Genomic DNA, 26,085 nt, shown 5'->3' with positions numbered 1-26,085 from the left:
GATCTTGTCCAGGCTGGACTACGCCAACGCTTTGTATACTGGTCTGCTTGGATATCTGCTGCATAGGCTACAGATTATTCAGAACGCGGCAGCCAGGCTTCTTTTCAATGCCTCTAGGAGATCTAGCGCGCGTCAATTCCTACGGGAACTGCACTGGCTGCCGGTGGCTCAAAAAAAACCCACACCTGTTCAGCAAGTTAAACTAACATGATTTTCACCCTACACCAGCTCTCTATCGTGCCAGGACACTCCAGAGTAACAGTGCGCGCTACAAATTCAGTATAACAACATAACAAGGGCAGCAACGGACAGTAGCAGTGTGCTTTTTGAGCATGGGTGAGGAAATGGTTGCTTAAGCTGGCAGGAAAACAAATTTCATACACCTGGTCACAGGTATATACCTAAACTTTGGCAGGCAAATTTATCATGAAACACCGAATCATATCTATTAAAAACCTTAGTACAATACCTAAAAACAAGCTGGTTATCCTTGCGGATGTCTTCGCAAATATTTGACATTACCTGAATTTTGCTGATCTTTAGGAATGTATGACTTTCCAAGAAGCTGCACACCCTCTTTTAAACCCATGGCTTCCAAGGCATTGATTAGTCCGTCAAGTCGCCCACCAATAAGCTAAAAGAAGGAAGGAATGTTTGCTATTAGAATAAATTGAACAGAAGGAACAGCTAACACAACAGCAAAACTAAAATTAGAGAAATCATGAATTACTTCATAACAGCGTAGCAGATGTCCGCTGGGAGACACCGAATCTTTGTAGGTTTCCACCAAACTTTGAAGCTGCAGCCTCTTTGCAAGTTCCGTCCAGTCAGATCCACTCTGGCCTCTGTTCAGTAAATCCTCTAAGCGATGTTTGGCATCCTCTTCCAGGGAAAGAATGCTTCCTGAATTCAAAGCATTATAGATTAATTATGGTGTGTGTAAATTTAGTTCAAATGAAAATGGCTATATTTATAAAACAGCCACAACACCAATGGCCGCAAAAAAATAAAACATTTCAATGTACCACCTCTTTGACGCTAATACAGAGGCAATCTTCTAGAACCAACCTCAAGAAACTGACAAATTACCCATAGAACTAACATCAGTGACACTACTACAGAAATCAAACGCAGATAAACCATTGCTAAAACCAGACCAATGAAACCATTAAGATGACTACCAACACCTTGAACTAACCACAGCTAATTACAAACCTGTAGAACCAGCCATAATTACAAGCCGAACTACCTCTAAAACTTATAGTGAAAGCAAAAGGCACAAGTTACTACTGTGAGACATGAGTTAGAGATAGATTCCTTACATTGGAATATCCCCAGGCCTCAGACTGGATCCGGAAAGTTTTTCGTCAGCAGTACCCCTGCGCTTTGGTAGGTGGCGTCGTGCGGCTCCGCGTCCGTGGCTGGTGTCGGAGGCGCAGAGATGACGTCATGGAGACTACTTAGGCGCCATCCATGTGCGCGGACGTCAGTTCGGTACACGACTTTCCGCGCCAGGAACGCAGAGCCATGCAAGAAACTGACCACTGATGCCATGAAACTAGGGCCTTGAAAGGGATGAGCTTAACCCTAAAAATCAGTTCGCAGAACGGGAAGGATGGGTGGGGCGGTAAGGAATCCATCACTAACTAATGTCTCTTACAGATATATTGTTACACAAGTACTAACTTGTGCATCTGAAAGAGACATGTTAGAGATAGATTAATTACATTAGAATAGATACCTCAGCAATACCAACCCTGGTGGTGGATCTACGAACAAGATTTCACCAGAAAGTCACGGAGAACAGAACGGCCAAAGAAGCCGTCTCTCCAGACTTGACTGGCAAGGCAATAATACTTGGTAAATGTGTGCAGCAAGGCCCAAGTAGCTGCCTGACAAATGTCCAGCAAGGCAACGTCGCGTCCCAAGGCAGTAGAGGCCGCTGTTGCCCTGGTAGAATGGGCATGCAGCCCCACAGGAGGCTCCTTCTTAGCCAACGAGTAACATGCTTTGATGCACAGAACGACCCACGAGAGATGGTTTGTTTGTGCACGGCCCGATCTTTTTTGGCGCCCACGTAGCCAACAAACAGTTGGTCATTCCCCCAGGAACAGTTGTGAGCGCTTCAGGTAGAATGAGAGCACATGTTTTGGGTCCAGTGGGTGGAGCCTCTCTTCCTCTTTTGAAGGATGCAGAGACGAAAAGAAGGTGGGCAAAGTGATGGTCTGCCCGATGTGAAAGGGCGTGACAACCTTTGGCAAGAAAGAAGGACGAGTCCTTAAAACCACATTGGCGCTCTAGCGGTCGGGCGAGTTAAGGCCCAATCACTATAAAGCTCGCCAGCGCCCAGAACCGGTAAAACCTTTACTAATACGCAGAATCGCTCCTGAGGCGGAAGCCGGGAGCTAGGCCCCCGATCCTCTTATTGATTTGTTAATTATTCTGTACATTGTTTGTTTTTACGCCTCTACCAGAAAAACTACCAAATTTTAAATAATCCAATTTTTAAAACATTACTGTGTTTACCCAACTTGCGCTGTGTATTTAATTGCACTGGCTCACTGCTGAGGGTGTAATACAGCTCGTGTCTAGTTCACCGAGGGCTGACACTGCCTACCTGGAGGGCGACGAGTGTGGACGCCATCTTTGGGGTAGGGGACGGTTGGCGCTCTAGCGGTCGGGCGAGTTAAGGCCCGATCGCCATAAAATGAAGACCTCATTTCGCCCGCGCAGCGGGCGGGCGCAGCGGGCGCGCCGTTGGCGCGCCGGAGGCGCGTTAGAGGCAAGCCCGTCTGGGCCCGTCCGGGCCCGACCAGGCCCAGGGCCCGTTATTATGCCCGTGGTTCCATCGGTACCCCCGGCCTACTCCAGTAAAGATCTCATAGCCCTACGATACACCATGTGTCAGTGCGATCACCAGTTGGTGAGGACTGACCCGTTATTTAGTCGCTGTCTCCTCTGCCCCGATTCTCCATCCGAAGATTCCACTGGCAATAAAGCTTGTAAAACCCGGAGGATGGCACTGCTAAATTGTAGATCCTTGCCTAAACATGCGGTTGAGATCAATCTGTTGATTGAAGAAAGCCGCCTGGATCTGCTCTTTCTTACAGAAACATGGTTATCCCCTCACTCAGAGTTCGATGTCATCTCCGCCCTTCCCACTGGCTTTCTAGTCCAAAACCTGAATAGAAGCGAAGGAATAGGAGGAGGTCTCGCCATAATCTACCGAGACTTCTTGACTTGTAGACTTGAGAACGGTGGCATCTCAGACGCAGAGAGCGCCTGTTTCAGCATTCAACTAACTCCTACACAATCTCTCTCTGGAATCCTGATCTACCGCCCTCCTGGCAGCATTAAGCACCTTGTCGATTCCTTATTAGAAGTCACCCTGGCAGCAGCCACCCGGTCCTCTAATTTTCTGGTACTCGGAGATCTTAATCTCCACATCGACGACCCTAACGACAAAGCTGCGGTTGAACTTCTGCTAAATTTTAAAACCTTCGAACTTCATCTTCTTAATAAGGAAGCTACCCATAACAAAGGGCATTTGTTAGATCCCGTCTTTTCTAACAACACCCAGTTTTTAGCCACTTCACCTTTGCCCCTACCATGGTCCGATCATTTTTTAGTGCCCTTTTTCTGGGAAGTACGACTGGAAGTGTCCAACGCTCCCCCACTGCGTATTCTCCAAAGAGCCTGGCCGAAACTCTCAGTGGAAAAACTGAAAGCTGCCCTTGAACAATCTGTCCCCGAATCAGTACCCGAAGTTCTGCTTGCAGACCAGAACTTTCAGAATTGGCTCAACAACTCCCTGGACCTGGTTCTGCCCCGAAAAATGGTTACGAAAAAGAGCAGCACTTTTAAATCCCCTTGGTATACCACCGCATTGAGAGATCTTAAGAAATCCTGTAAAAAGGCAGAACGTATTTGGAGGAAGGACTGGGCCCATAGTAGTAAAACCTCCTACCAGGCGGCCTTGAGACTTTATAAAGACGCACGACAAACGACCAAGGCCTCCTTCTTCGAAGAAAAAATAAGACTTGCAGCCAACTCCTCCAGGGAAACTTTTAAAATACTTACTCAGCTGACCAAAATCCCTGCGCCAATCACCATACAAAACGACCCCACATCAAGATGTGACCAGTTGGCAGAGTTTTTTGACCAAAAAATACAGAAAATACTAGACAGCCTCCCTCAAACTGGTTCTCCCCTGATGTCCGATCCCTTTCCCCCTCCCACTTCAGGACCCTTACTCGAGTCGTTCTCGTGTATCACCAGGGAAGATTTTTGCTCGACACTAACCAACATTAAAAGTGGCTCACCTTCTGACCCAGCTCCCATGCATGTTCTCAAGCAAATCATGAACTCCATCTCTCCTCTCGCCACTGATCTATTGAACTCCTCACTCACCACTGGCATTGTCCCTCCGAGCTGGAAACAGGCAAAAATCAAAGCCCTCCTAAAAAAACCAGGACTAGATCCGGCTGACCTGGCGAATTTCCGCCCTATTTCATTGCTGCCTGGACTAGGAAAAATCGCCGAAAAGTTAGTGAATCGGCAGCTCTCTGGATTCCTCGAGAGCAACGACCTGCTGGGCCACTCCCAAACGGGATTTCGCCCCGGGCAGGGCACAGACACTGCCCTCATAGTGGTGGCAGAAGAGGCTAGGTGCATCTTAGATTCAGGGGGATCAGCAGCTCTGATCCTCCTGGATCTGAGCGCTGCATTCGATACCGTAGACCACACTACCCTGATACACCGCCTCTCCAAACTGGGCATTGTAGGGTCCGCCCTTAAGTGGCTGAAATCTTTTCTCGACAATCGGTCCTTTAGGATATGGGAGAATGGCACCATGTCAAAATCCACTCCTCTTCAATGTGGGGTTCCTCAGGGATCCTCCCTGAGCCCCACATTGTTCAATGTCTATATGGCTCCGCTGGAAGATGTAGTAGCCCCCTTTGGGATTAAATCCATTAGCTATGCCGACGACACACAACTCGTCGTCTCTCTGTCTCAACAAGGGGGATGCCCCCACAACCTCTCGAGCTGCCTTTCGGCAATCTTTTCCTGGATGACAGACTCCAAACTGAAACTTAACGGAGCCAAAACTGAGATAATGCTCCTAGGTCATCACTTCACATCTATGCCCTCCGAGCTCTGGCCCCCCTGTATGGGGGACTTGCCCCCAGCAAAGGAGAAAATCAAAAGCCTCGGGGTCTGGTTCGAACCCCAACTAACATTCAGGACACATGCTCAGAAAGTCGCAGGCAGCTGCTTCGGTCTGTTGCGTTCAGTGCGGAAAGTGCTCCCACTCCTGCCCTTCCATTCTAAGAAGCTCCTAATCCAAGGTCTAATACTATCAAGACTTGATTATGGTAATGCTCTCCTTCTAGCTGCACCGAAAGGAACAATTAACACCCTGCAGCGGGTACAGAATGCGGCAGCCAGAATGCTCCTGGGGGCTCCTAGAAGGGCCTCGGCCAAACCACTACTTAGATTCCTGCATTGGCTCCCCATCCAGGAGCGAATTGCATTCAAAACTCTGTGTATCGCTCACAGGACACTTCAAGGCAAAGGTCCTCCCGCCCTAAGAAAACTGATCTGTCCCCATAAATCTCCAAGGACCCTCCGCTCTGACGGAGAGAACCTGGTCTTCGTTCCTAGAGTGAGAAAAGCTCGGACCGGAGGACGCCGGTTTTCCCTGAATGCAGCAAAACACTGGAACGCCCTCCCCAGGGAAATCCGGAGGGAAGTCTCCTATCTAAAGTTCAGAAAATTGCTTAAAACCTTTCTCTTTCCCAAAACTGAATAAACCTTGTTCCCTTCTTTTTGCCCTCAGGGCCTTTCTGTTTTTTTCTGTTAAGGTAGCGCTGGGACGCTCAAGGGCAACCACGCGCTCTATAAATCTAATTTCATTTCATTTCATTTCATTTCACATTGTCAGGATGAACAGAAAGAAAAGGAGGTTTAGAAGAAAGAGCCTGGAGCTTACTCACTCTTGTAGCAGAGGTGATAGCTACCAGGAAAGCCGTCTTTAGAGTGAGAAGACGTAAGGGACTGTTATAAAGGGGCTCAAAGGGAGCACCCATCAGATAGATCAAAACAACATTTAAGTCCCATTGAGGCATTATGAAAGGCACAGGAGGAAACGTGTTTGTAATGCCTTTGAGGAAACGATTAACAACCGGGGACTTAAAAAGAGAAGGCTGATCTGGAAGCCATAGAAAGGCGGAGATGGCCGAAAGATAGCCTTTGATAGTGCCCAGAGAAGAGTCTGCTGGGCCAAAGAGAGAAGGAACAGAAGGACCTCGGAAAAGAGGGGCAGAAAAGGAATCCACAGCCTTTGCATTGCACCATGCTACAAATTTGTTCCACTTGCATGCGTATACCGTCTTAGTGGAAGGACGCCTGGCTGCCAGAATGACATCCCAGACTTCGGGAGGAAAATCAAAAGCTGTCAACTGTCACAGATCAATCTCCACGCATGGAGGTGGAGGCGAGACATGTTCGGGTGGAGGACTGTCCCCTGCTGTTGCGACAGAAGATCCTCCCGAAGAGGCAGTCGGATCAGGGGATCGATCGCCATGCTGAATAGCTCGGGATACCAGTATCTTCGTGCCCAATCCGGAGCCACAAGGATGACTTGGGCCCGGTCGCGCTGAATCTTCTTCAGCACTCTGGGCAGAAGTGGTATAGGCAGAAAGGCGTACAACAGACCGCAGCCCCACTCGTGACGAAAAGCTTTACCGAGCGAGTGCCGCCTTGGAAATTAAAACGAGCAGAACTGATGACATTGCGCGTTCTCTTCGGTGGCGAATAGATCTAACCAAGGTTCTCCCCACTGCAGAAAGAGACCTTGCGCCACGTCAGAGTTCAGACGCCATTCGTGTTCCATCATGCACCGGCACCTGAGTTCGTCCGCCCTGGCGTTCAGAGAACCTGCCAGGTGTTGAACCAACAAGGTAATGACTTGATGTTCCAGCCATGTCCAGAGGCGCAGAGCCTCCGGACATAGGATCCACGACCCCACTCTGCCCTGTTTGTTGCGATACCACATGGCGGTGGTGTTGTCCGTGAACACCTGCACTACACGTCCCCGGGCAGAGGGAAGGAACGCTTTCAGTAAAAGTCAGATCGCCTGAAGCTCCAAAAGATTGATATCTGATCTCCGCCTCTCCCAAGTGGCCGCCCCATCCCAGGAGGGACGCATTCGTCACCACTGTGTGCTCCGGTTGTGGAAGGGTGAGAGATCTGCCATTGACCCAATCATGATTCGTGAGCCACCACTGCAATTGTCGTGCAGTGCCCTCTAAGATCTGGACATGATCGTACAGGTTGCCCGGATGCTGTGCCCACTGGAACTACAGGTCCCATGGCAGAGCCCGTATATGCCATCTGGCATGTTGCACTAGCAGGATGCAGGAGGTCATCAGACCCAGGAGCCGGAGGGTCATCCTGATTGAAACCCGGGATAGAGGCTGAAAGATCGGAATCATAGCCTGAATATCTCGGACTTAGCTGCTAGGGCGAATAAACCCGAAACTGTGTAGAATCCAGAATTGCTCCGATGAAGGGGAGCTTCTGAGAGGGACTCAAGTTTGTCTTCGGCACGTTGATGGAGAACCCCAGCAAATGCAGGAGGTTGGCCGTAGTCTGGAGGTGGGAGCCGACTGCCTGAGGCGACCCCGCCTTCAACAAACAGTTGTCGAGATAGGGGAAGACTGGAACCCCTGATCTGCGGCCACCTCCATCACTTTCATGAACACCAGAGGGGCACTGGTAAGGCCGAAGAGGAGCACAGCAAACTGAAAGTGCTTTTGGCCTACCGTGAACCGTAGGTAACGCCACTGGGCCGGCAGGACGGGGATATGAAAATATGCGTCCTGCAAGTCCAACACTACCACCTGATCTCCAGGGTCGAGGGCAGCCAAGACCTGAGCAAGAGTCAACATCTTGAACTTCTCCTTCCAGAGGAAGGGATTGACGTTCCTGAGGTCAAAGATTGGGGGCACAGGACCCCTTTCTCCTTCTTCGGAACCAGAAAGTAGTGGGAGTAACAACCACGTCCTACTTCTGGCCCAGGAACATGCTCGATGGCCCCCTTTGCCAAGAGGGCCATGACTTCCTGTTGGTAGAAGTGCAAAGTGATACCCCGACATGTGGTGGAACCGAGGTGGCATGGCTGGGGGGGCAGACTCGAAGGGGGGGGGGAGTAGCCCCTTCAGACGATTTGCAGCACCCACCTGTCCGAAGTGACAGAACGCCAGTGGGGGAGGTGATGGCGAATCCTGCCGCCCACCGGTGTGGGGTGCACCCCAAAGCTTGGACTAGGAAGTCTTTGAGGCGGATGCTGCTGGAGCGGAGGTGGACTGACCACACGCTGGCCCCCTGTCCCGCCGCAGCGGGAACCACATCCGCGCTGAGGTTGGTTTTGCACAGGCTTTTGGCTGAACTAACATGTTGGGGCACCCCTTCCGTGGCCATGAAAGGAACAAAAAGCAGACGTGGCTCGGCGCGTGGTGGAAAGACCCAAGGACTTGGCCGTAGCCCGGGAGTCCTTAAAACACTCCAGCACACTATCTGCCTTATCGCCAAATAGGCGGGTACCATCAAAAGGCATGTCCATAAGGGAACTCTGAACATCCCCATGAGAACCCCGTCGACCGTAACCAGGCGTGGCGACGGAGGGCCACTGTGGTGGAAATTGTCCTACCCAGTAAGTCCGTGGTGTCCAGTCCACACGGATGGAGAACTTTGCGGTATCTTTCACCTCATCCACAGCTTGGGAAAGCACTGCCTGAACTTCCTCCGGACATTGAGGCAGCATCTGCGCAACCGTGTCCCACACAGCGTGAGAGTAACGGCCCAAGAGGCATGCGGTGTTCACCGACCGCAGCCCCAAGCTGGCAGAGGAAAACAGTTTCTTGCCAAACTGTTCCAGATTTTAGATTCCTTATCCGACGGGGTGGTAGGGAATGCGCTTTGGGAGGTGGAGGCTTGGATGACCAGGTTCTCCGGAGTTGCGTGGGTCGTTAAAAATGCAGGGTCACCCGGGGCCGGGCGATGACGCCTGGCCACCTTGTTATCCACGGGGACCCCCGTGGCTGGCCTCTACCAGGTGCCCATCAACATATCAGTTAACGCCTCCATGAACGGTAGCAAGGCTGCATAGAGCTTGCTGCAGGTTGAAGGATTTCAGTGAGAAGGTTAGTTTTCAGAGTTACCGTAGGCAGGTCAAGGGCCTCAGCTGCTCTATGGAGCACCACAGTGTATGTAGTACCCTCTTCCATGGCCACAGCAGGAGGAGAAAGGAAACCAGGCTCAGAGGAGAGGTCAAGGCCACCTGCATCCTCAGATTCTTCTGCCCACTCCTGTTCCGAATCGCACTGCCATGCAAGAGGGTCCTCAGACCCCTCCCAGTCAACCCCCTCCTCCACTGCCCGAGGCACAGGCTGCAGGGGAGGGACAGGGGAATAAAAATGGTCCAACAGAAGACCTTGCGGCTCCGGGGCCGCCGGTAGCGGAGCCGGCGGCAAGGGCGGGCCCCCAGGTGGGACCGTGGGGCCCGAAGGCACGCCGGCGGGAACTCGAGATCTGAAGAAGCGGTCCATGGCCGCAAAGAATTCTTGCACCTGGGCAGGAGTCGCCGATGGACCCGGATAAGGTGGGTAGGCCGCGGCACTCACTGGCTCCAACGGAACCGCGGGGGATGTACCCCCGGACCCCTCGTCCACATCCGGAGACCAACAGGGGGACGTCGGAGAGCGTAAGCGCTTCTTCGACCTCTTCTTATGACATCTCTTACCCGACTCAAAGTGTGAAGACTTAGACCCCGAGGAGCGGTGATGATGGCTCTGCAGTCGGTCCCTCGAGCGACCCATGGACCACGAACGGCACAGAGACGACTGCCGGTGATTCCAGCAGCTTACGGGACCTCTCCCGCAAGGCCTTCGGAGTCATGGCCAGACAGTCGGAACATGACCGGGAGTCATGGTCGCGCTGCAGAAAGTAGAGACAGATGCCATGGGGTCGGCCACTGACATCATACAGTGACAGGCCCCGCAGGATTTAAACCCAGGCATCCCTATGTGGCACCAGGAGTCAAAGACTCAAAAACATACAGAGACAAAAGTCTCAAAAAGTTTGTAAAAAAGTGACTAGGGTACGTGCTCTAACCGGATCTGCGCTTGCTCGCTCAGAAAAAGAAAGAACTGTCAGCACGCATGAATGGCGCCCAAGTATTCTCCGTGACGTCATCCCGGCGACTACAACGCCAGCGACGGACGCGGAGCCTACCGACACGTAGGGGTACTGCTGACTAAAAACGTTCTGGATCCAGTCTGACCCCTGGGGATGTTCTAAGGTAAGGAATCTATCACTAACCTGTCTCGTTCAGATACCTCACTCAGCAAGTAATTATATCAAATATGCTAACCACATCTAGAATAATCCATACCTAACTGGTAAAACCAACTCCATTATTACCCACAGCCAAGAGCAAAATCACCCACCGCCATAACCACCTGCAGGGAGTAGCCAAACAGTCTCCAAAATAAAAAATAGCTTGCCGCATTCGATTAAAACAAGCCCCTCACTTTGATCTTTTCGAAAGCAACTCAAGACCTGGCTTTTTAATCTGTAAACTTTAGCTCCCCTTTGATGGTTAAACACTGCAGATATTCTCTTAGCGCCGAGATGCCCACGGGCCTTCGTTCGCGCTCTATAAATGCTTTTAATAAATAAATAAATATAAATAAAATTCACCTCTATAATAAACCACAGCATGTGCTTAGTCATGGTAAAATTGGCCTACATCTAATTTGTAAATTTAATGTACTTATAAGTCGCTTATATATCGTACTACACGTACCCACGGGCTGTAAATTAAATGCTACTAGTGGTCTTCTGCACTCACTGTGCCACCCACTAAAGTAGGTACTCAAAACGTGTCTCAGCCCTGCGACTGCAGCCTGTAGTTCAGTTTTAAACTGCCATTTCGATCTGGCAAAAAAAACCTTTTGCCAGGCCTCAACCTTTCTTTTTAATACTCGTAAGTCACCCCTATGGTGGATCCTAAAGGCTAAGAGGGCAGAGTACATGATATTTAAAGAATAAGGCATGTGTAATTAAGTTTTACATGTCCTGACAGTGAAAAACTCCTAAAGTGTTTTTTTTTTTTTTTTTAAAACCTTTTTTATTTATTAGCGGCATTCAACATAGAGGCATGAAAGTCAAAGAAGTAATAATACAATATAGTACTGTTCATGGTACATACAATGTAAATAGCTCTTTCACATAAGGGCTGGCACAGTGCATACATCGCGTATATCAGTTTGGACTGAGGGACCTCGCCCCACAAGGGCCCCCCCCTGCCCAATCAGGGGCGGGGGCATCGAGGACAGTGGTTCATTCCATCACATAAAGGCATCTTGGTAGATAGCGTGGGCTGTATCCCCGGCATCCACAGCCGTGCATGTGTAGGCACCAATTAGCAGCCATCCAACCCCACCCTGTCTAAAACTGTGCCGTACGTGCAGCAAGTGCGGGCAACTCCGTCCCACAAGGTGATGGCAGTCAGTGGGAGAGTATCCAGAATAGGGCGCATCTCAGAGCAGGGTCCCACACTCCTCAGTACAGAAGCCGTCTATAACGATTGGCATCCGCAGGGCGAGTGCGCCCAACCACTTCCATTGGCACGCGTGCCAAAGCTGCAGGAGATGAGGAGAGACCAACCATGTGAGCAATGCTATGTGTATCGTGTTCCCTCCGGATTTCCCAGTGTCGCCCCAACTGTATTCGCCCCATCCCTCCCCGGGCTGGGCAGGTCGTGCATATTCCTACGTGTGAAAAGTAGTGCAGTGAATGTGGTGTAGGGCTGCAGCACCCGCTCATGGGCCCGGCTCCGACCCGTCATCTCCAGAGGGGTCGCTGTGAGTCGTCTGAGATAGCCAGTACACCTGTAAGGGGGACCAGAAGTCACAGGGTTTACTACGGGCCGGCATCAGTTCTGCATAAACGCCATGCTGATCCTGGCAGTACTTGAGATCGTCCAACCACTCCTTAAATTTCGGCGCCCTTCCCCTCCCCCATCTGCAGGCAATCCTCCTCTTTGCAAGTAGCAAAGCGACATCCACATATCGGCGGTCGGTCTTGGGCACATTCCTGGTGTAGCCCATCAGCATCACCACTGGGTCCATGGGGAGAGGGCCAGCTATCATTACCTGGAGCGCAGCGTGTACCTGTTCCCAGTACGCCTGAATCGCTCCACACTCCCAGGCCAAGTGGAGGAAATCCGCACCCTCCGCCCGGCATCTCGCACATCTATCATCCACCGATAGTCGAAAACGCAGCTTGCGAACTGGAGTATAATAATATCTCTGTACGAACTTATAATGAATAATTTTCAGTCGACAGCTGGAGGAGATTTTGGCAGTGACCGAGCAGCAATATGTCCACTGCTCATCAGTGAGGGCAGTAGGGAGCTCAGAGTCCCAGGCAGCTCGCGCCTTAACCTGGACAGGGGGACGCTGCTCCCGAATGGCAGCGTATAATTTCGATACCAAATGTCTGCCGTCTGACACCAGCATTACGTGCAGAGGCAAAACTGTGCCCGGTTCCTCCGGGAAGCTCGGGAGTATGTCCCTCATACCCTGGCGTAGCCGGATATAATAGAACACTTCCATTGGCGTTGGCTGGGTGCCCTGGAATAACTGGTCCTTGGTGCGGAACTGACCATCCTGGAAGAGGTCGCCCCAGACATTAACATGTAAGCGGGTGCACATGGATCGGAATCCGCGTTCCGTCAAGAGCGACAGTTTCGGGTGGTATGCAAGGGGCATGGCCGGCGAGTAGAGCATAGGAGCGTCCAGTAGTTTCGTCACTCTCCGCCACGTGTCAATAGTGCAGGTGACAGTGGTAGCCGGCGTCTCGATATCTCCCGTCAATCCCATCAGCATGCCCCTGAGCGGCAGCGGGTGAACAACCCAGTCCTCTGCGGCGACCTGGGGCATGAAGAGAGCGGGGTGTACCCAATGGTAGGCATGTTGAGCCTGAGCGCTGAGGTAGTACACCTCCAGGTCAGGCACGTCGAAACCCCCCCTGCTGTACGGCTGTGTGAGGAGCTTCCAGCTAAGGCGCGACTGCTTGCCTCCCCAAAAAAGGCGCAGCAATTCGGATCGAAGTCTTTTAAAGAAGTAGGCCCCTGGGTAGTAAGGTATATTCTGGAAGAGGTATAGAAACCGCGGCATGACAACCATTTTGATCAGGGAGGCTCTGCCTGCCATCGACAGTGGCAGGGCCATCCAGCGAGTCACATTGTCGGTCAATTGCGAGATGGCCACCCCATAGTTCATACGAATCGTGTCTTCTTTGTTGAGGGACACTCCAATTCCCAAGTACTTTAGGTCAGAGTCGCACCATTCCAAGGGATAATCCAGCGGAAAGCGGGTTACAGATGCCGTGAGGGGAAAGAATTGCGACTTTTTCCAATTGATGTGCACACCAGAGATGCCACCAAATAAAAAAATTCTCTCAGCAGTGCATTGAGATGGAGCTGCGGGTGCCGCACATACAAGGTGACATCGTCCGCATAGAGGGATATGCCAATCTGGCGTTGGCTGCAATTAAAGGCGCTAGCCTTATGTAATTGCCGGATTCTGCAGGCCAGCGGTTCGATGGGCAGGGCGAAAAGCAGAGGCGACAGGGGGCATCCCTGCCTAGTCCCCCTCGTGATCGGCATCTGTGCCGATAGCACACCGTTAACGATGACTCTGGCAACTGGAGAAGTGTACAGTAGCGTCACCCAGGCTATGAATATTCGGGGGAACCCCATCCTGCCCAACATGGCCAAAAGATACCCCCACTCCACCGAATCGAAAGCCTTGGTGGCGTCCAGAAACACTGCCGCGACCGGGAGCTCGGGCGATATGGTGGGCACAAGGGAGAAAAGCGTACGGAGGTTATGGGAAGTAGCCCTCCCCGGGATAAATCCAGACTGATCAGGCAGCACCAAAGTGTTCATGAGGAGGGACAGCCTAGTCGCAAGCACTTTCGCTAATATCTTCGCATCGCAATTTAAAAGTGATAGGGGCCTATAAGCATCAGTATCCACTGGATCCTTCCCTGGTTTCAGTAACGAGGTGATCGCCACCTCCCTCATGGAGCCTGGTAGTATTCCTTCCTCTAGTGACTCTTCGAATACCTCCTTCAGTACTGGTGCCATGATGTCTATATAGCACTTATAAAATTCAGCCGGTAGGCCATCAAGCCCAGCAGCTTTACCATTGCTGAGCGACATGATCGCCTCCCGGACTTCATCCAGCTCGAAGGGACACCCTAAGAATGCTCGGTCACTGTCGTTTAGCCAACAGAGTGCTATATCATCCAGGAATGAGCCAAATTCCACTTCCCCAGTCTGTTGGGTAGCGTATAAACGTTGATAATGCTGAAGGAAGGTATCCTGTATCCCTTTAGTGTCCCTGTGATATCCGCCCTCTCCATCAGAGATTTCCAAAATATGCGTGGCAAATCGTTGATGTCTGGTGAGGGCTGCCAGGACTTTCCCCGGCCTATCTCCCTCACAATACCGTCTGGCTGTCCAGTATTTGCCCCGGAACTTCACTTCTCTGGCTGCTTCGTCTTCATAGGCCGACAGTTTGGTTCTAAATGCCTTCTCCAGGTCAGGGCCGGGGTCGCGGACCATCTCCGCCTCTAGAGCCTTAAGTTCCGCTTCAAGGGTAGTCAAGGTACGCACAATCTCCCGCAGAATGCCACAGCTCTTGGATATCGTGACGCCTCTCACTGTGACCTTAAAGGCCTCCCATATCGTCTCGACCTTGTCAACAGACCCCTTGTTCCTAGGGAAGAAGGCCTCAATCTCCTCGCCGAGTTCCTGCTTAAAGACAGGATCAAGTAGGGCCGACGGGAAGAGCCTCCACGGAGGTCGCATCCTCGCATAGCCAGGCATCTCAATGACGGCCAGCACAGGGCAATGGTCCGAGTATGTACGAGGCAGGTGTTTCACCTGGACGAGACCACCGGCTAGGCCTCGAGAGATAAGACAGTAGTCGATCCTTGCCCAGGAGCGCGCGTATGTGGTGAAGTGTGTACCCTCTATAGTGCCCGGGTGCAAGTGCCTCCAGCTATCCAGTAGACTCGCCTCCGTGAGTATCCCCTGCAAAGTGTCCCTGGCCTTCGTGTTATATTGTCCACTCCCGTCCGACCTGTCCATCCCCGGGTGCAGTGAGAGATTGAAATCCCCCCCCCAGACTATGTGTGTGGCCTCGACCTCTAGCATGTGACCCCAGAGTGTTAAGAAAAATCCCGGTGTGTCGACGTTAGGTGCGTAACAGTTCACAAGCATTATTACATCGGTACCTAGCCGTCCCCACAGAATCACATACCTCCCCTCTCCATCCATCCGAACTCCCATCTTTTGGAACATCAACCGTTTATTTATAAGGATAGCAACCCCCCTGGAATAGGTGGAATAGGAAGAAAATTCTCTCACGGTTGCCCACCTGCTTGCGAGGCGGGGAACACAACTCGGGCTCAGGTGTGTTTCCTGGAGCATCGCTATCTGCACCTGATGCCTATCCAAATATGCAGTTACATTCCTACATTTCAGGGGGTTATTAAGTCCTCGTACATTCCAGGACAATATGGAAACAGTAGCTAATGCATTATCACCCGACAGTATAATCACAATCTAGAAGCATGCAAAATGCCAGCGCCTCAGCCCTTTGCAGAAGCGTAAGCAGTACCAGTCTCACCGTATGTAGGAACCGACTTCGTAGTTGACCATCCATGCTTTCACCCCCCGCATCCCCCGCAACAGCCCTCACGCCATGCATTACAACCTCAACAGTTCTGCCACTTTCAACAACCCCAAGCCCAACAATCAGACTCCCCCCCCTCCACGCCCAGCATCTCAACTCCCTTAGCACCATCCCACCCCCCACCCACTGAAGCAACCCAATCTTGCCAGTAACAGATTCCCACCCCCCACCCCAATCCCCAAACTCAAGAACCGTATCCAGATCATGTGGGGCATTCCCTCCTGGGGGCAAAAGAGGTACGCACCCATACACCCCTACACTCCCCTCCAATCCCGCGCATGACATACGGGGAAGACAGAGAAGAAGGGGTGGTGCCTGGCATATATAACTCCTGTGGGCCGAAGCCGAAACATCGCACCATCATATCACCTACTCGCTTGCCCCCAAGCTTGGTCAATAATGAGAGCAGGGGGGTCAGTCACAGTCCCAACTGCGTCCCCCCTCCCATTTGCACCCCCTACAACTTGCGCAGTTTTCTAACCCCAGCAATAGCGTACAGCGTGCAACACAGCCATCCCGCAGCAGAAAGTCTATACGGCCACCAAACATCTACTCGTGGCACCGCTGGCAGGCGAGGCCGGTCCATTGGGAGTAGGGCAAATGTTCCAATGCGAGTCTCCACAGTTTGACGGTGGGCCAGTGACCAAGCGTTCGTGAGGGCCTCTTCCCTCCAACGCCCCTCTCGTCAGGCAATGTGCAGTGTAAGAAAGTCCGCACCCTACATACCTCCCACCGCCCACTTGTCTTTCCGCTGCGCCATACCTCTGTTCGAATCCAGCACCACGCCAGCAGCGGGCCCAAACGCTCAGGAGCCAACAATCGCTCAGCAGCACATCAAGGATGCAAGGTAGCCTTTATCAGTGACTCCACAGGTAGGGCAAGGTGGTCCTAGCCTCCAGAGCGTGAAAGCTCCAAAGCAAGCAGCAGTAGGTCAACAAGGAGTCGACGACCAACCGCGGAGCAACCCTCCATCATTATTCATCCTGCTCGGCTTGATTGCCGCCTGCCTCATCCTCCTCATCGTTGCGCCTGTCCTCCTGGCGGTGCGGAGCCTTTTTACGTAGTCCTCAGCTTGCTGCGGGTTCGTAAAGAAGTGCTGTTTGCCCTGATGGGTCACCCTGAGGCGTGCCGGGTATAGAAGAGCGTAGTCCACCTGCATGTCTCTTAGTTTCTTTTTTACATCTAGAAACTTTCTACGCTGCTCCTGTACCATGGGCGTGAAATCCGGGTATAGGGAAAACTGTACTCCATCGCAGGCCAGGTTCCGGCTCGTACGAGCTGCTCTGAGTGCTACATCCCTGTCGCGGTAGTTGAGCAGCCGGGCGATAATGGGACGTGGCTGCGCCCCTGGCTTAGGTACTGGGCCCAGAGAGCGGTGCGCCCGCTCAACAATGAATTGATTAGAGAAGGCCTCCTTGCCCACCGCAGTGAGTAGTATGCGTTCCACATAGTCCTCCATTCGACCGGTGTTGGTGGATTCCGGAACCCCCGTGACGCGGATGTTATTGCGTCTACTCCTCGCCTCCAACTCCTCGTTCTTAGCTGCGATCACTCTAAGGATATTGTCCATACGGGTTAGGCGCGTTTCGTGAGTGTTGGAGGTGTCTTCAGCAGTGGAGATGCGCCGCTCCGCCTCCGTGAGTCGCTCCTCGTGGACCTCAATCTTCTGCGCAACTCCGTCCATCCTGGAAGACAAGCGGTCCACCTTGTCTACGATTGTTGCGAAGCCCTGTCGCATCTCATCGATGAGCAGCCTCAGCTCTGGAGCCACCGGAGCAGGGGACGCCTCAGCGCTCGACGGTCCTGGGGCGCCACTGGGCCCTGTGGTACCCCGCAATGGTTTTCTGGTGGCGGGGGGTTCGAAGGACAGCTTGGGCTGTTTGGCGTCGTTTTTGCCCATGGCGCCCGATCAGTTGATGCCAAGCGGGGCCGGCCCCTGGCGAGCAGCAGAGTATTGGCCCCCCCACTGGCCAAGGCTCCCGAGCCGACAGCCCTCCACGTGGCAAGCTCACCGAAGGCGGAGTTGGCCGGTGCACGGGTCGACAAACCACAGGGGCCCTCCGTCCCTCCCCGCGCCTTAATCGTAATGTCCAGGGCGCCTTGAGTGCACGCGTCCCTTCAGGTGGGACTCAGCGTGATCGGAAATGCACAAGCAGTGTTCAAAGGCGGGAGTACTCAGGGGGCGGCAGTCAGTATGGCGATGTTAGGCCCCATCCGCTCCCGTAGCGCCCGTAACTCTGGCACCAAAGCCGGCTCACCGTCGTCCCAAACGCCGCAGTCGTAGTCAGCCGCGCCCCGCCGGAGGTCCAGGGAAGCCAGCGGGGATGTGCGCAGCGGGGGCGGGTGCACCGTAGTGTCCGTCGGCAGGCCCAGGCGGGCCGCGCTGATTATGCCGAGAGCACCCGCTGAGCACAGGTGCTGCGTGCCGGTCCGCCTCACTCCGTGGCACTGTAACGAGTGTCCAGACTCACCGCAGTACGCCCCCGATGAGTTGTCCGCCGGTCTCTCGCCTTTCAGGCCGTAGATGGTGATTCCGAGGCCCAGCCGCCTCGTGTGGATCCGCGGCCTCGCGTAGGTCAGCGACCCGCGCACCGCAGCAGCCCTTCGCGATGACTTCTCCCGGCGGTCACTCCCAGCTCCGTAACTCGGGCGGCGGACCACGAATCTTCACCAAACTCGGGTAGGCACTGCAGGTTAGGTAGTCCCACACTCGGTGCGAGTCTCAGGCCTCTACTCCCAGGTCAAGCATATAATTGCAGGATGTTTCTGGCCAGGCTGCCAGAGCCTCACAGAAGTGCGGCCATTAGCTCATGCGCCCTCTAGCGCCCCCATTCCTAAAGTCGTTTTTCAATGTAGCAAGGCCATCTCTCCCATTGACTAACATTGGGTTACCTCAATACACTTAATAATGATATCTTCAGTTTGGGAACAGGTAGAGAAATGCCAGTGTTCAGTGTCACATGGCTGCAAATGGCCTACCTGTGGCATGGTATGCCGTGTATTTCTTCCAGACATGGGAACAAAAGGGGCCAGGGTTTAGAAGGTCTGTGTCTGCCTTACAGAATGGCTCTGGAGGAGATGTGCCCTCCCTATTTACACTTCAAAGGGTCCCTGTATGCAGCACACACAGAAGAACCTGATACCAGGCAAGCCCTTGCCTTTGTCAACCTAGACAGTTTGAGTCAAGCCCAGGGGTGGCCATTTAAGACCCCACGGAGGGGAGGCGACTGCTGTGATGGCAACGAAGCAGGATCCAGAGAAGACTATGCCCAGGTAATCGAAACAAGTACAATCCAACAAGCTTGACCGCTACACGCTACCCAAGGGGTCCCCGGTGGAGTCCAGGAGATCCGCGTCGTCGGGAGGAGATGCGGGTGGGGCCCTCTCGGAGCCAACGCTGACAGATGTTATGGCGGCGATAAACGGTGTCCAGTCATCGCTGAGGGGAGGGAATGGAATCATTGGACAATAAATTTGACGCAGTCACAATAGAGGTCAACCTGATACGTGCAGATCTCACGAAGGCCAGCGAGAAGGAGAAGTCGCTAGACATCAAGACGGCTAGTTTGACAGACGATGTGGCGGAGCTACAGCGGGAGGTGCGCGACCTTAAGACATCCTGAGATGCTACAGACCGGAAGCTTGAGGAGTATGAAGGGAGAGCCAGACGCAACAACATACGAATTCTAGGAGTGCCCGAGAGGTCAGAGGGGCAGGCGCCGGATTTGTTTGCAGAGGACATTGTCCTCAAACATCTCAAGCCGAAGGGTCTTAGTAACTTCTTCACAATTGAGAGGGCCCACAGAGTGCCAGGAGGGAGACCGTGACCTGGGGCACTCCCTCGCCCGATGATCGCCAGAGTGCTTAACTTTCAGGACATTGATGCCATCCTGCAGGCGGCACGGACGGGGGCCCCCATGCAATATGAAAACGCGACGATTTCCTTCTTCCCGGACTTCACCGAAGCAGTACAGAAGCTAAGGCAAAGTTTACTTCCAGTGAAGAGGAAACTCAGGGACAAGGGACTGCATTAAGCAATGATGTATCCGGCTCGGCTGCGAGTGGAAATTGAGGGGAAGGCCTGGTTTTTTGACAACCCGGAAGTGGCCTCGGATTGGATTGATAGCAGACCCCTGGCTGGGGTGGCGGAACAGGAACCTGATGGTAGGGAGTAGTGACTTGGACGGGACAGTTGGAGGCAACGGAACTGTTTTGAACTGCTGGAGAGACTTCGACGTGGGATCGGTTCAGCAGTTGTTTCTCTTTATACTGGCAGACTACACTCTGGCAGCAAACTGATTCAGGGCACAAGAGATCCTTTCGGGGCTGGGGGGAGGAGCGGGGCAATGGTTACCTCCTCTTACTACCTTTAGTTAGCCATTGGGGGGTATTGGGCGACAGGCACACTGCGAGTTGGGGATGGTGTTAGCCATATGCAGGGGTGCAGAGAGGGGGGGTGGAAAGCGGGGTGGTTAAAGAGATCTGGATTAGAGATCCTATTGCATACAGTAACGTTTGCACTGTTGGGTTTTTCTTTTTTTTTTCTTTATGCATCAGGTGGTAATGTTGCAGTTGGACGATACCGATATTGGTTAAATGTCGTATGTTTGCCAGGGTGCGGGATAAAGGTGCTGAGCTGGAATGTAAATGGCCTGGGAGATAGGATCAAGAGGGGAATGGTAAATCAGCTTGTGAGAAGGCACTCACCAGATGTAGTACTATTGCAAGAGACACACCTCATAGGCAACCGCTGCATGGTCCTTCATAAAGGGGGGTATAAATTGGTGGCGCACACTGGGTTTACCACGGGGTCCAGGGGCGCGGTATATTGCTGAAAAACTCTATTCCCTTGGCAATCCAGGCCATGTGGTCCGACCAGAGGGGCCGTTATGTTGGCGTCTCGGGACAGTGGAGGGGAAAGACGGTGACTTTCTTGTCAACATATGTACTGCCTGGCCTCCAATCTGACACTTTCCGGGATATGGGTGCTGTTTTTCTCGCCTTGCCCCCGGGCCTCTTGGTATTAGGGGCGACTTTAATGCAGTGTTAGACGGGGAGATGGACAGCTATCCAGTGCGGATACTTAGACCATCGCAGAGGTGGCTCCCAGACTTCCTCGAAATAGTGGGGCTTGGTGACAGCTGGCGGGTACGTAATCCGACACAGGCGCACTTCACACACGTGTCCGCCGCACGCCACAGTATGTCCAGATTGGATTACGTGTTGGTGCCGGCGGTCATGGCAGCTACAGTTAAGGAGGCACGTTACCTTGGAAGGGGTATTTCTGATCATTCTTTGGTGTGGTTGTGCGTGGAGCTTAGGCAGCCTGTGGTTGGTAGAGTAGCCCACATTAGTGCGTGGCACCTTAAAGATCCCGCCACCAAAAAAGAGGCAGTCATAAAGTCGGAACGCAACTTCCAGGAAAATGTGGGTACTGTTGACTCAACGCAGTCTTTGTGGGAAGCATATACAACAGGGATACGGGGGGGGGGGAAGTCCTGTCCCTGGTGGCGGGGAAGAAAAGGAAGTGTCAGGCAGAGATAGTCAGGGCGGAGGCGGATGGGACAAGGTCGGAGGAAAAGATGGCCAGATCTGCCACTCCGGAGGACCTGCACCTTTTAAAGTTACGACAGGATGAATATAAAGGCCTTGCCAGAGATAGGGCGATTGCCCAGAACAATATCATCCAAAGTCGAATATATGAGCAAGGTGACAAGGCTGGTAAATTGATTGCGTGGCTTGAACGTGAGGGATGGGCATAGAGGCTGGTGCCTGAGTTGCAGGGAATAGGTTCTGATATGGTCACGCACCCACAGGCAGTGGCAGATGAGTTCTCTGACTACTACAGAGGGGTATATACCACGGTTGGGAGATATGCAGAGGCAGAGAACAGTGAGATATTTGCATGCCTGAGCTGTCTGAAGGTGATAGGGGATATTTAGACTCCCCTTTTACAGACGATGAAGTGGCACAGGCGATTAGAGGGATTAAATCAGGGAAGGCGACTGGCCCCAATGGTATACCAATAGAATTATACAAATTATATGCTCATAAGCTCGCCCCACATATCCGTGCCATGTTCATAGAAAGTAGGGAGATAGGTCTACTCCTGTATGATCAGCGGGGGCCAATACTGCGGTTATCCATAAGGCAGGCAAGCCTAAGACGCTTTGTTCTCATATAGACCCATTTCACTGCTAAACGCAGAGTCCAAAATCTTGGCGAAGCTCCTCGCTATCAGACTGGTCAAGGTAATCACAATTTTGATACACCCTGATCAGTCTGCCTTCATGCCGCGCCGCAATACAGCACTCAACTTGCGGAGGCTACATGGGATCCTGGGTGGTTCCCCGAAAATACACGAACCTGCGGTATTGGTGTCCTTAGATGCCACTATGGCGTTCAAAAGGGTTGAGTGGTCCTATTTATTTACGGTATTGGCAAAGTTGGGTTTTGGACCGGAGTTCATTGGTTGGGTACGTTTACTATACGCTAATCCCCTGGCCAGGGTAGTTGTGAATAACTGCAAGTCGTCTGACTTTCCTTTGGGGAGGGGCACGAGACAGGGGTGTCCTCTGTCCCCGCTTCTCTTCGCTCTGGCACTAGAACCTTTGGCGGCATGGGTCAGGTGGGACCGGTCAATACGTAGCTTGCGGTGGACGCCGGAATGGGAGGATAAAATCTCGCTATACGCTGATGATATCCTGCTTTATCTTACCAACCCCAGGGCGTCATTGATCAAGTTTCTCAATATACTAGCCATATTTGGCAGGTATTCCGGATTCGCCATAAATTGGTCAAAATAGGTGCTCTTCGTCCTCATTGGGGATCCTCCGGTGGTCCCTCAGTTGTGCCCCATACAGATTGAGCCACTCGGGTTTAAATACCTAGGTATATACGTAACACTTGACCCGAAGCTGCGCTATGCTAACAACCTGGGTCCTCCTTTGAACCGGTTTAAAAAGGATGTGGAGCGCTGGAAGGCTCTTCCGCTATCCTTGCTGGGTAGGGCAGTGCTGTTTAAAGATGCTGGTGCTTCTCCAATTTTTGTATGTACTCCAGAATGCAATGGACCCAGTACCATTATCCTATTTCAAGGAAATAGAAGCTCTTCAGAGGAAGCTTCTCTGAGACGGAAGACCCCGAATAGCATTTTCTAAGCTCACTCTCCCATGGAACAGTGGTGGGATTGGACTGCCAGATTTACGACAGTACTATTGGGCTTCCCAACTTGCAGAGGTGAACCATGTTGTCTACGGGCCACCAGGGGACCCGGGATAAGCCATGGATCGGGAACAGGAGCCGGGGGGAGATATTACCAGGGCGCTCTATGCCAGACCTAAGCAGGTTCTCGCTGTTGGGCCCAACGGCGCACGCAGTCCATGCATGGCATGCTGCCAATAGATATCGTGCCTGGGAAGGGAAATTAACCTTAGCCACCCCCCTGTGGAACTCAGAGAGACTTAGGAGCTTGTGGAAATCCAAGGGATTTGACAAGTGGGATCTCATCGGGATCACTCAGATCAAGGATGTGTGGGGAGGGGAAAAAATACACACATTTGACTTTCTCAAACAGCAATATAGCCTACATGACAGTGAGTATTATCGATACCTCCAGGTTAGGCATGCTCTACTCACCACATACCTAGGGACGCCACGCTTCCGGAGGTCTCTACTCTTGAGGTTCGAGTGTTAGATGGGCACCTCCCGGAGAAAACTATCTCTTTAATATACAAAAACGTATAAAAAATATGGAGGACCCGCTGGGGCTTATTAGAACACAGTGGAGTGCAGATGGACTGGAGCTAGATGACGAAGACTGGACAGAGGCGGTTTCCTCCCAGAGGGTGGTGGCAATCCAGATGAGACTGAGACTTGTGCAACTAAAGATCTTGCACAGGGCATATGTTACTGGGCCTCGATTGGTACGTATGGGGCAAACTGAGAGTGGAGAGTGCTGAAGGGGGTGTTGAGAGCTTGGTAACTTTATGCATATTCTTTGGCACTGCAAGGAAATACAGGAATATTGGTCAAGGGTTCATGACGAGATAAGAGGTTTAGGGGGAGGGATACGACCAGAGGCCCGGAGGTGCAAACTGAATGTGTAGGAACCCACAGACCAAAATGTATATCGTAAGCAATGGGTGACACTGGTGTGTATGGTAGCGAAACGGAATATTGCTCAGCTGTGGGGGGCTAGCTAACCACCCTGAGTTTCCAAATGGGCAGAGGACTTGGATTGGTGTATGTTCAGGGAGAAGTCTGTATCTGTAGCCAGGTGTTGTCCAGATAAATGGGAAAAGGTCTGAGGGCTTGGAATTGGCACCGTGGTGAGATTTGTACGCCCCCGGCGCGACTAATGGAAGCGGAGGCGCAGGAATCCCCATGATCCTATGAATCATAAATTATTTTAGTAATTCTGTAAGAGCGATATTTCAACCTGTCTAATGAGAAACTGTTAACACACCTGATGTTTTTTTCTTTTTTGTTATTTTGTTAATAAAAAGAGTTTAAATGTCTTCAAGTATTAAGCCAGGCAGTTGTCAAGACACTGCTAACAAATTTTCCAGGTACAAGGGCCCAAACTGAGGACATGCCAACAACGAGAAAACTTCTCAAAAGCATCATTATCCTCATCATCCTCCAACACACAGCCGTGAACATAACAACTGCATAGTAATACATTCATAGGGCTTGTAATCAAGGCTTGGTTTCGAGTTCAACTGTTTAACAGGTGTAAGACCTCAAGCAGAGCCAAACACACAACCACATCAGGATAGGGAAGAGAACACAACAAAACTATAGAGAAGCTGAACAGTGCAGACTAACATGCACAACTTTATATGAGCACTCCCTGCAACAAATACATGTAATGGTGTCTCTGAATAAATTTGCAAGGTTTAACAGAACTGTGTCTCAGGAATATACAGCACTTTACAAGTTGTTGCACAAAGTCAAGATACTTACAATATAAAAAATAAGGGGAAAAACAAATGAGGATAGTTCGACTTTATTACCTGGCCTGGAACCCGATGTCCTTGTCACGTCTGTATCCTGTTGGGAGGAGCTCAGGAGGATCTCTCTCACCTGTGAAAGTAAGAGAGATGCGTACATCAGAGACAACTTGGCATATTTATAGTAGTGCACAATCTGAAGTTTTACTCTTTTTCCGGCAGTGTCAACAAAGCACTTACTCTTGATCAGGTGGTGGGGCGTCACATGTGGTGGCGCAGAGGCCCACTTGTGGGCTCTGTGCATAACAGGGGTACATGGCCCCTCATGTGTATATGGATCGGATGGAGTATTCTTGAATTTCTTCCCTACTCTGGGTGTAACTCCCCCCTCCGCCTTTATTGGCTGTGCAAAGATGTCAGACTGTTTTCGCATGAAGGGGGAGGTGGGGAGGTGGTGGAAGCAGGAGGAGGAGGAGAGGAAGGAGAAGTAAAAGGAGGAGGGCTAATAGCCATGCCTTTGAACCTTCTTAAAATTGGTATGGTCTCTAAAAGGTATGTGTGGAGCAGGTTCATCTTCCTCTTTTTCCTTTGAAAGATGTCTGCAGTCTCTGGGGTTTGATGCAGGGGAACTTTGGTATTAATTTTCACTATGGAGGTGTTAATGAGTAATTGCTTCTGTTTCTCGTTGAGATGCTCTTGCAACTTTTCGAGGATTGGCCCCTCTGAGTCATAATAGCTGGCCCTAGATGAAGGTCTTAAGGCCCACACTTTTTCCGGTACTGAAGAAGGTACAGGCATGAATGAAGCCTTTGGCCTTGAAGGGGCCAAGTCTTTTTGGTGTCTTTGGATGCGAGGGCCAATGGGTTAAGACATACTTTGGAGGATTCCTTTTTGGCTCCAACGTCTTTTCTGGGTGCCAACCAAGGCCCTCACGCGATGGAGGTCCACAGGATGGACATTTCTTGTGTACAGGTCTGGAAGCCTGACTCTCTCAAGAGAGGTGCTCTGGCTCTGAGTCCGGTCACATATGAGACTTGAGAAATGCTTGGGCTTCGCCCATACCAACTAGCCTGGGTTTGGTCTTTGTAGGAGACGTGGACTCTGCTGAAGTGGATAGAGCCCAATCTTCCTTCACTTCATCAGCGTTGGATGCACTGGAGACGGTGACTTATGGCCTGGGTGGTTGAGCAGGAATGTCGGAAGACTCAATGTCTTTCACCTTCTTGGCACAGAGGGGGTACAGTTCCCCGAAGATGTCTGGGGATTCTTTTGTTGTTTGTCTCTGCATTCTGATG

The 26,085-nt window shown here is 51.8% G+C and overlaps 1 protein-coding gene across 1 annotated transcript in view; it reads right to left on the bottom strand.

The window, feature by feature from the left end:
* NFKB2 (nuclear factor kappa B subunit 2) overlaps nt 1-26,085 on the bottom strand; it is a 256,667-nt gene that overhangs the window by 19,032 nt on the left and 211,550 nt on the right. The window contains exons 21-23 of the mRNA XM_086922228.1: nt 24,854-24,923; nt 731-903; nt 523-634 (exon numbers count right to left, since the gene is read on the bottom strand). Of these exons, the coding sequence (XP_086778354.1) occupies nt 523-634; nt 731-903; nt 24,854-24,923 (355 nt within the window). The remainder of the gene's footprint in view (nt 1-522; nt 635-730; nt 904-24,853; nt 24,924-26,085) is intronic.

Source organism: Lissotriton vulgaris, chromosome 5 (genome assembly GCF_964263255.1).
Source record: "Lissotriton vulgaris chromosome 5, aLisVul1.2, whole genome shotgun sequence".
NCBI lineage: Eukaryota > Metazoa > Chordata > Amphibia > Caudata > Salamandridae > Lissotriton > Lissotriton vulgaris.
This window is presented reverse-complemented; position numbering and strand designations above follow the sequence as displayed.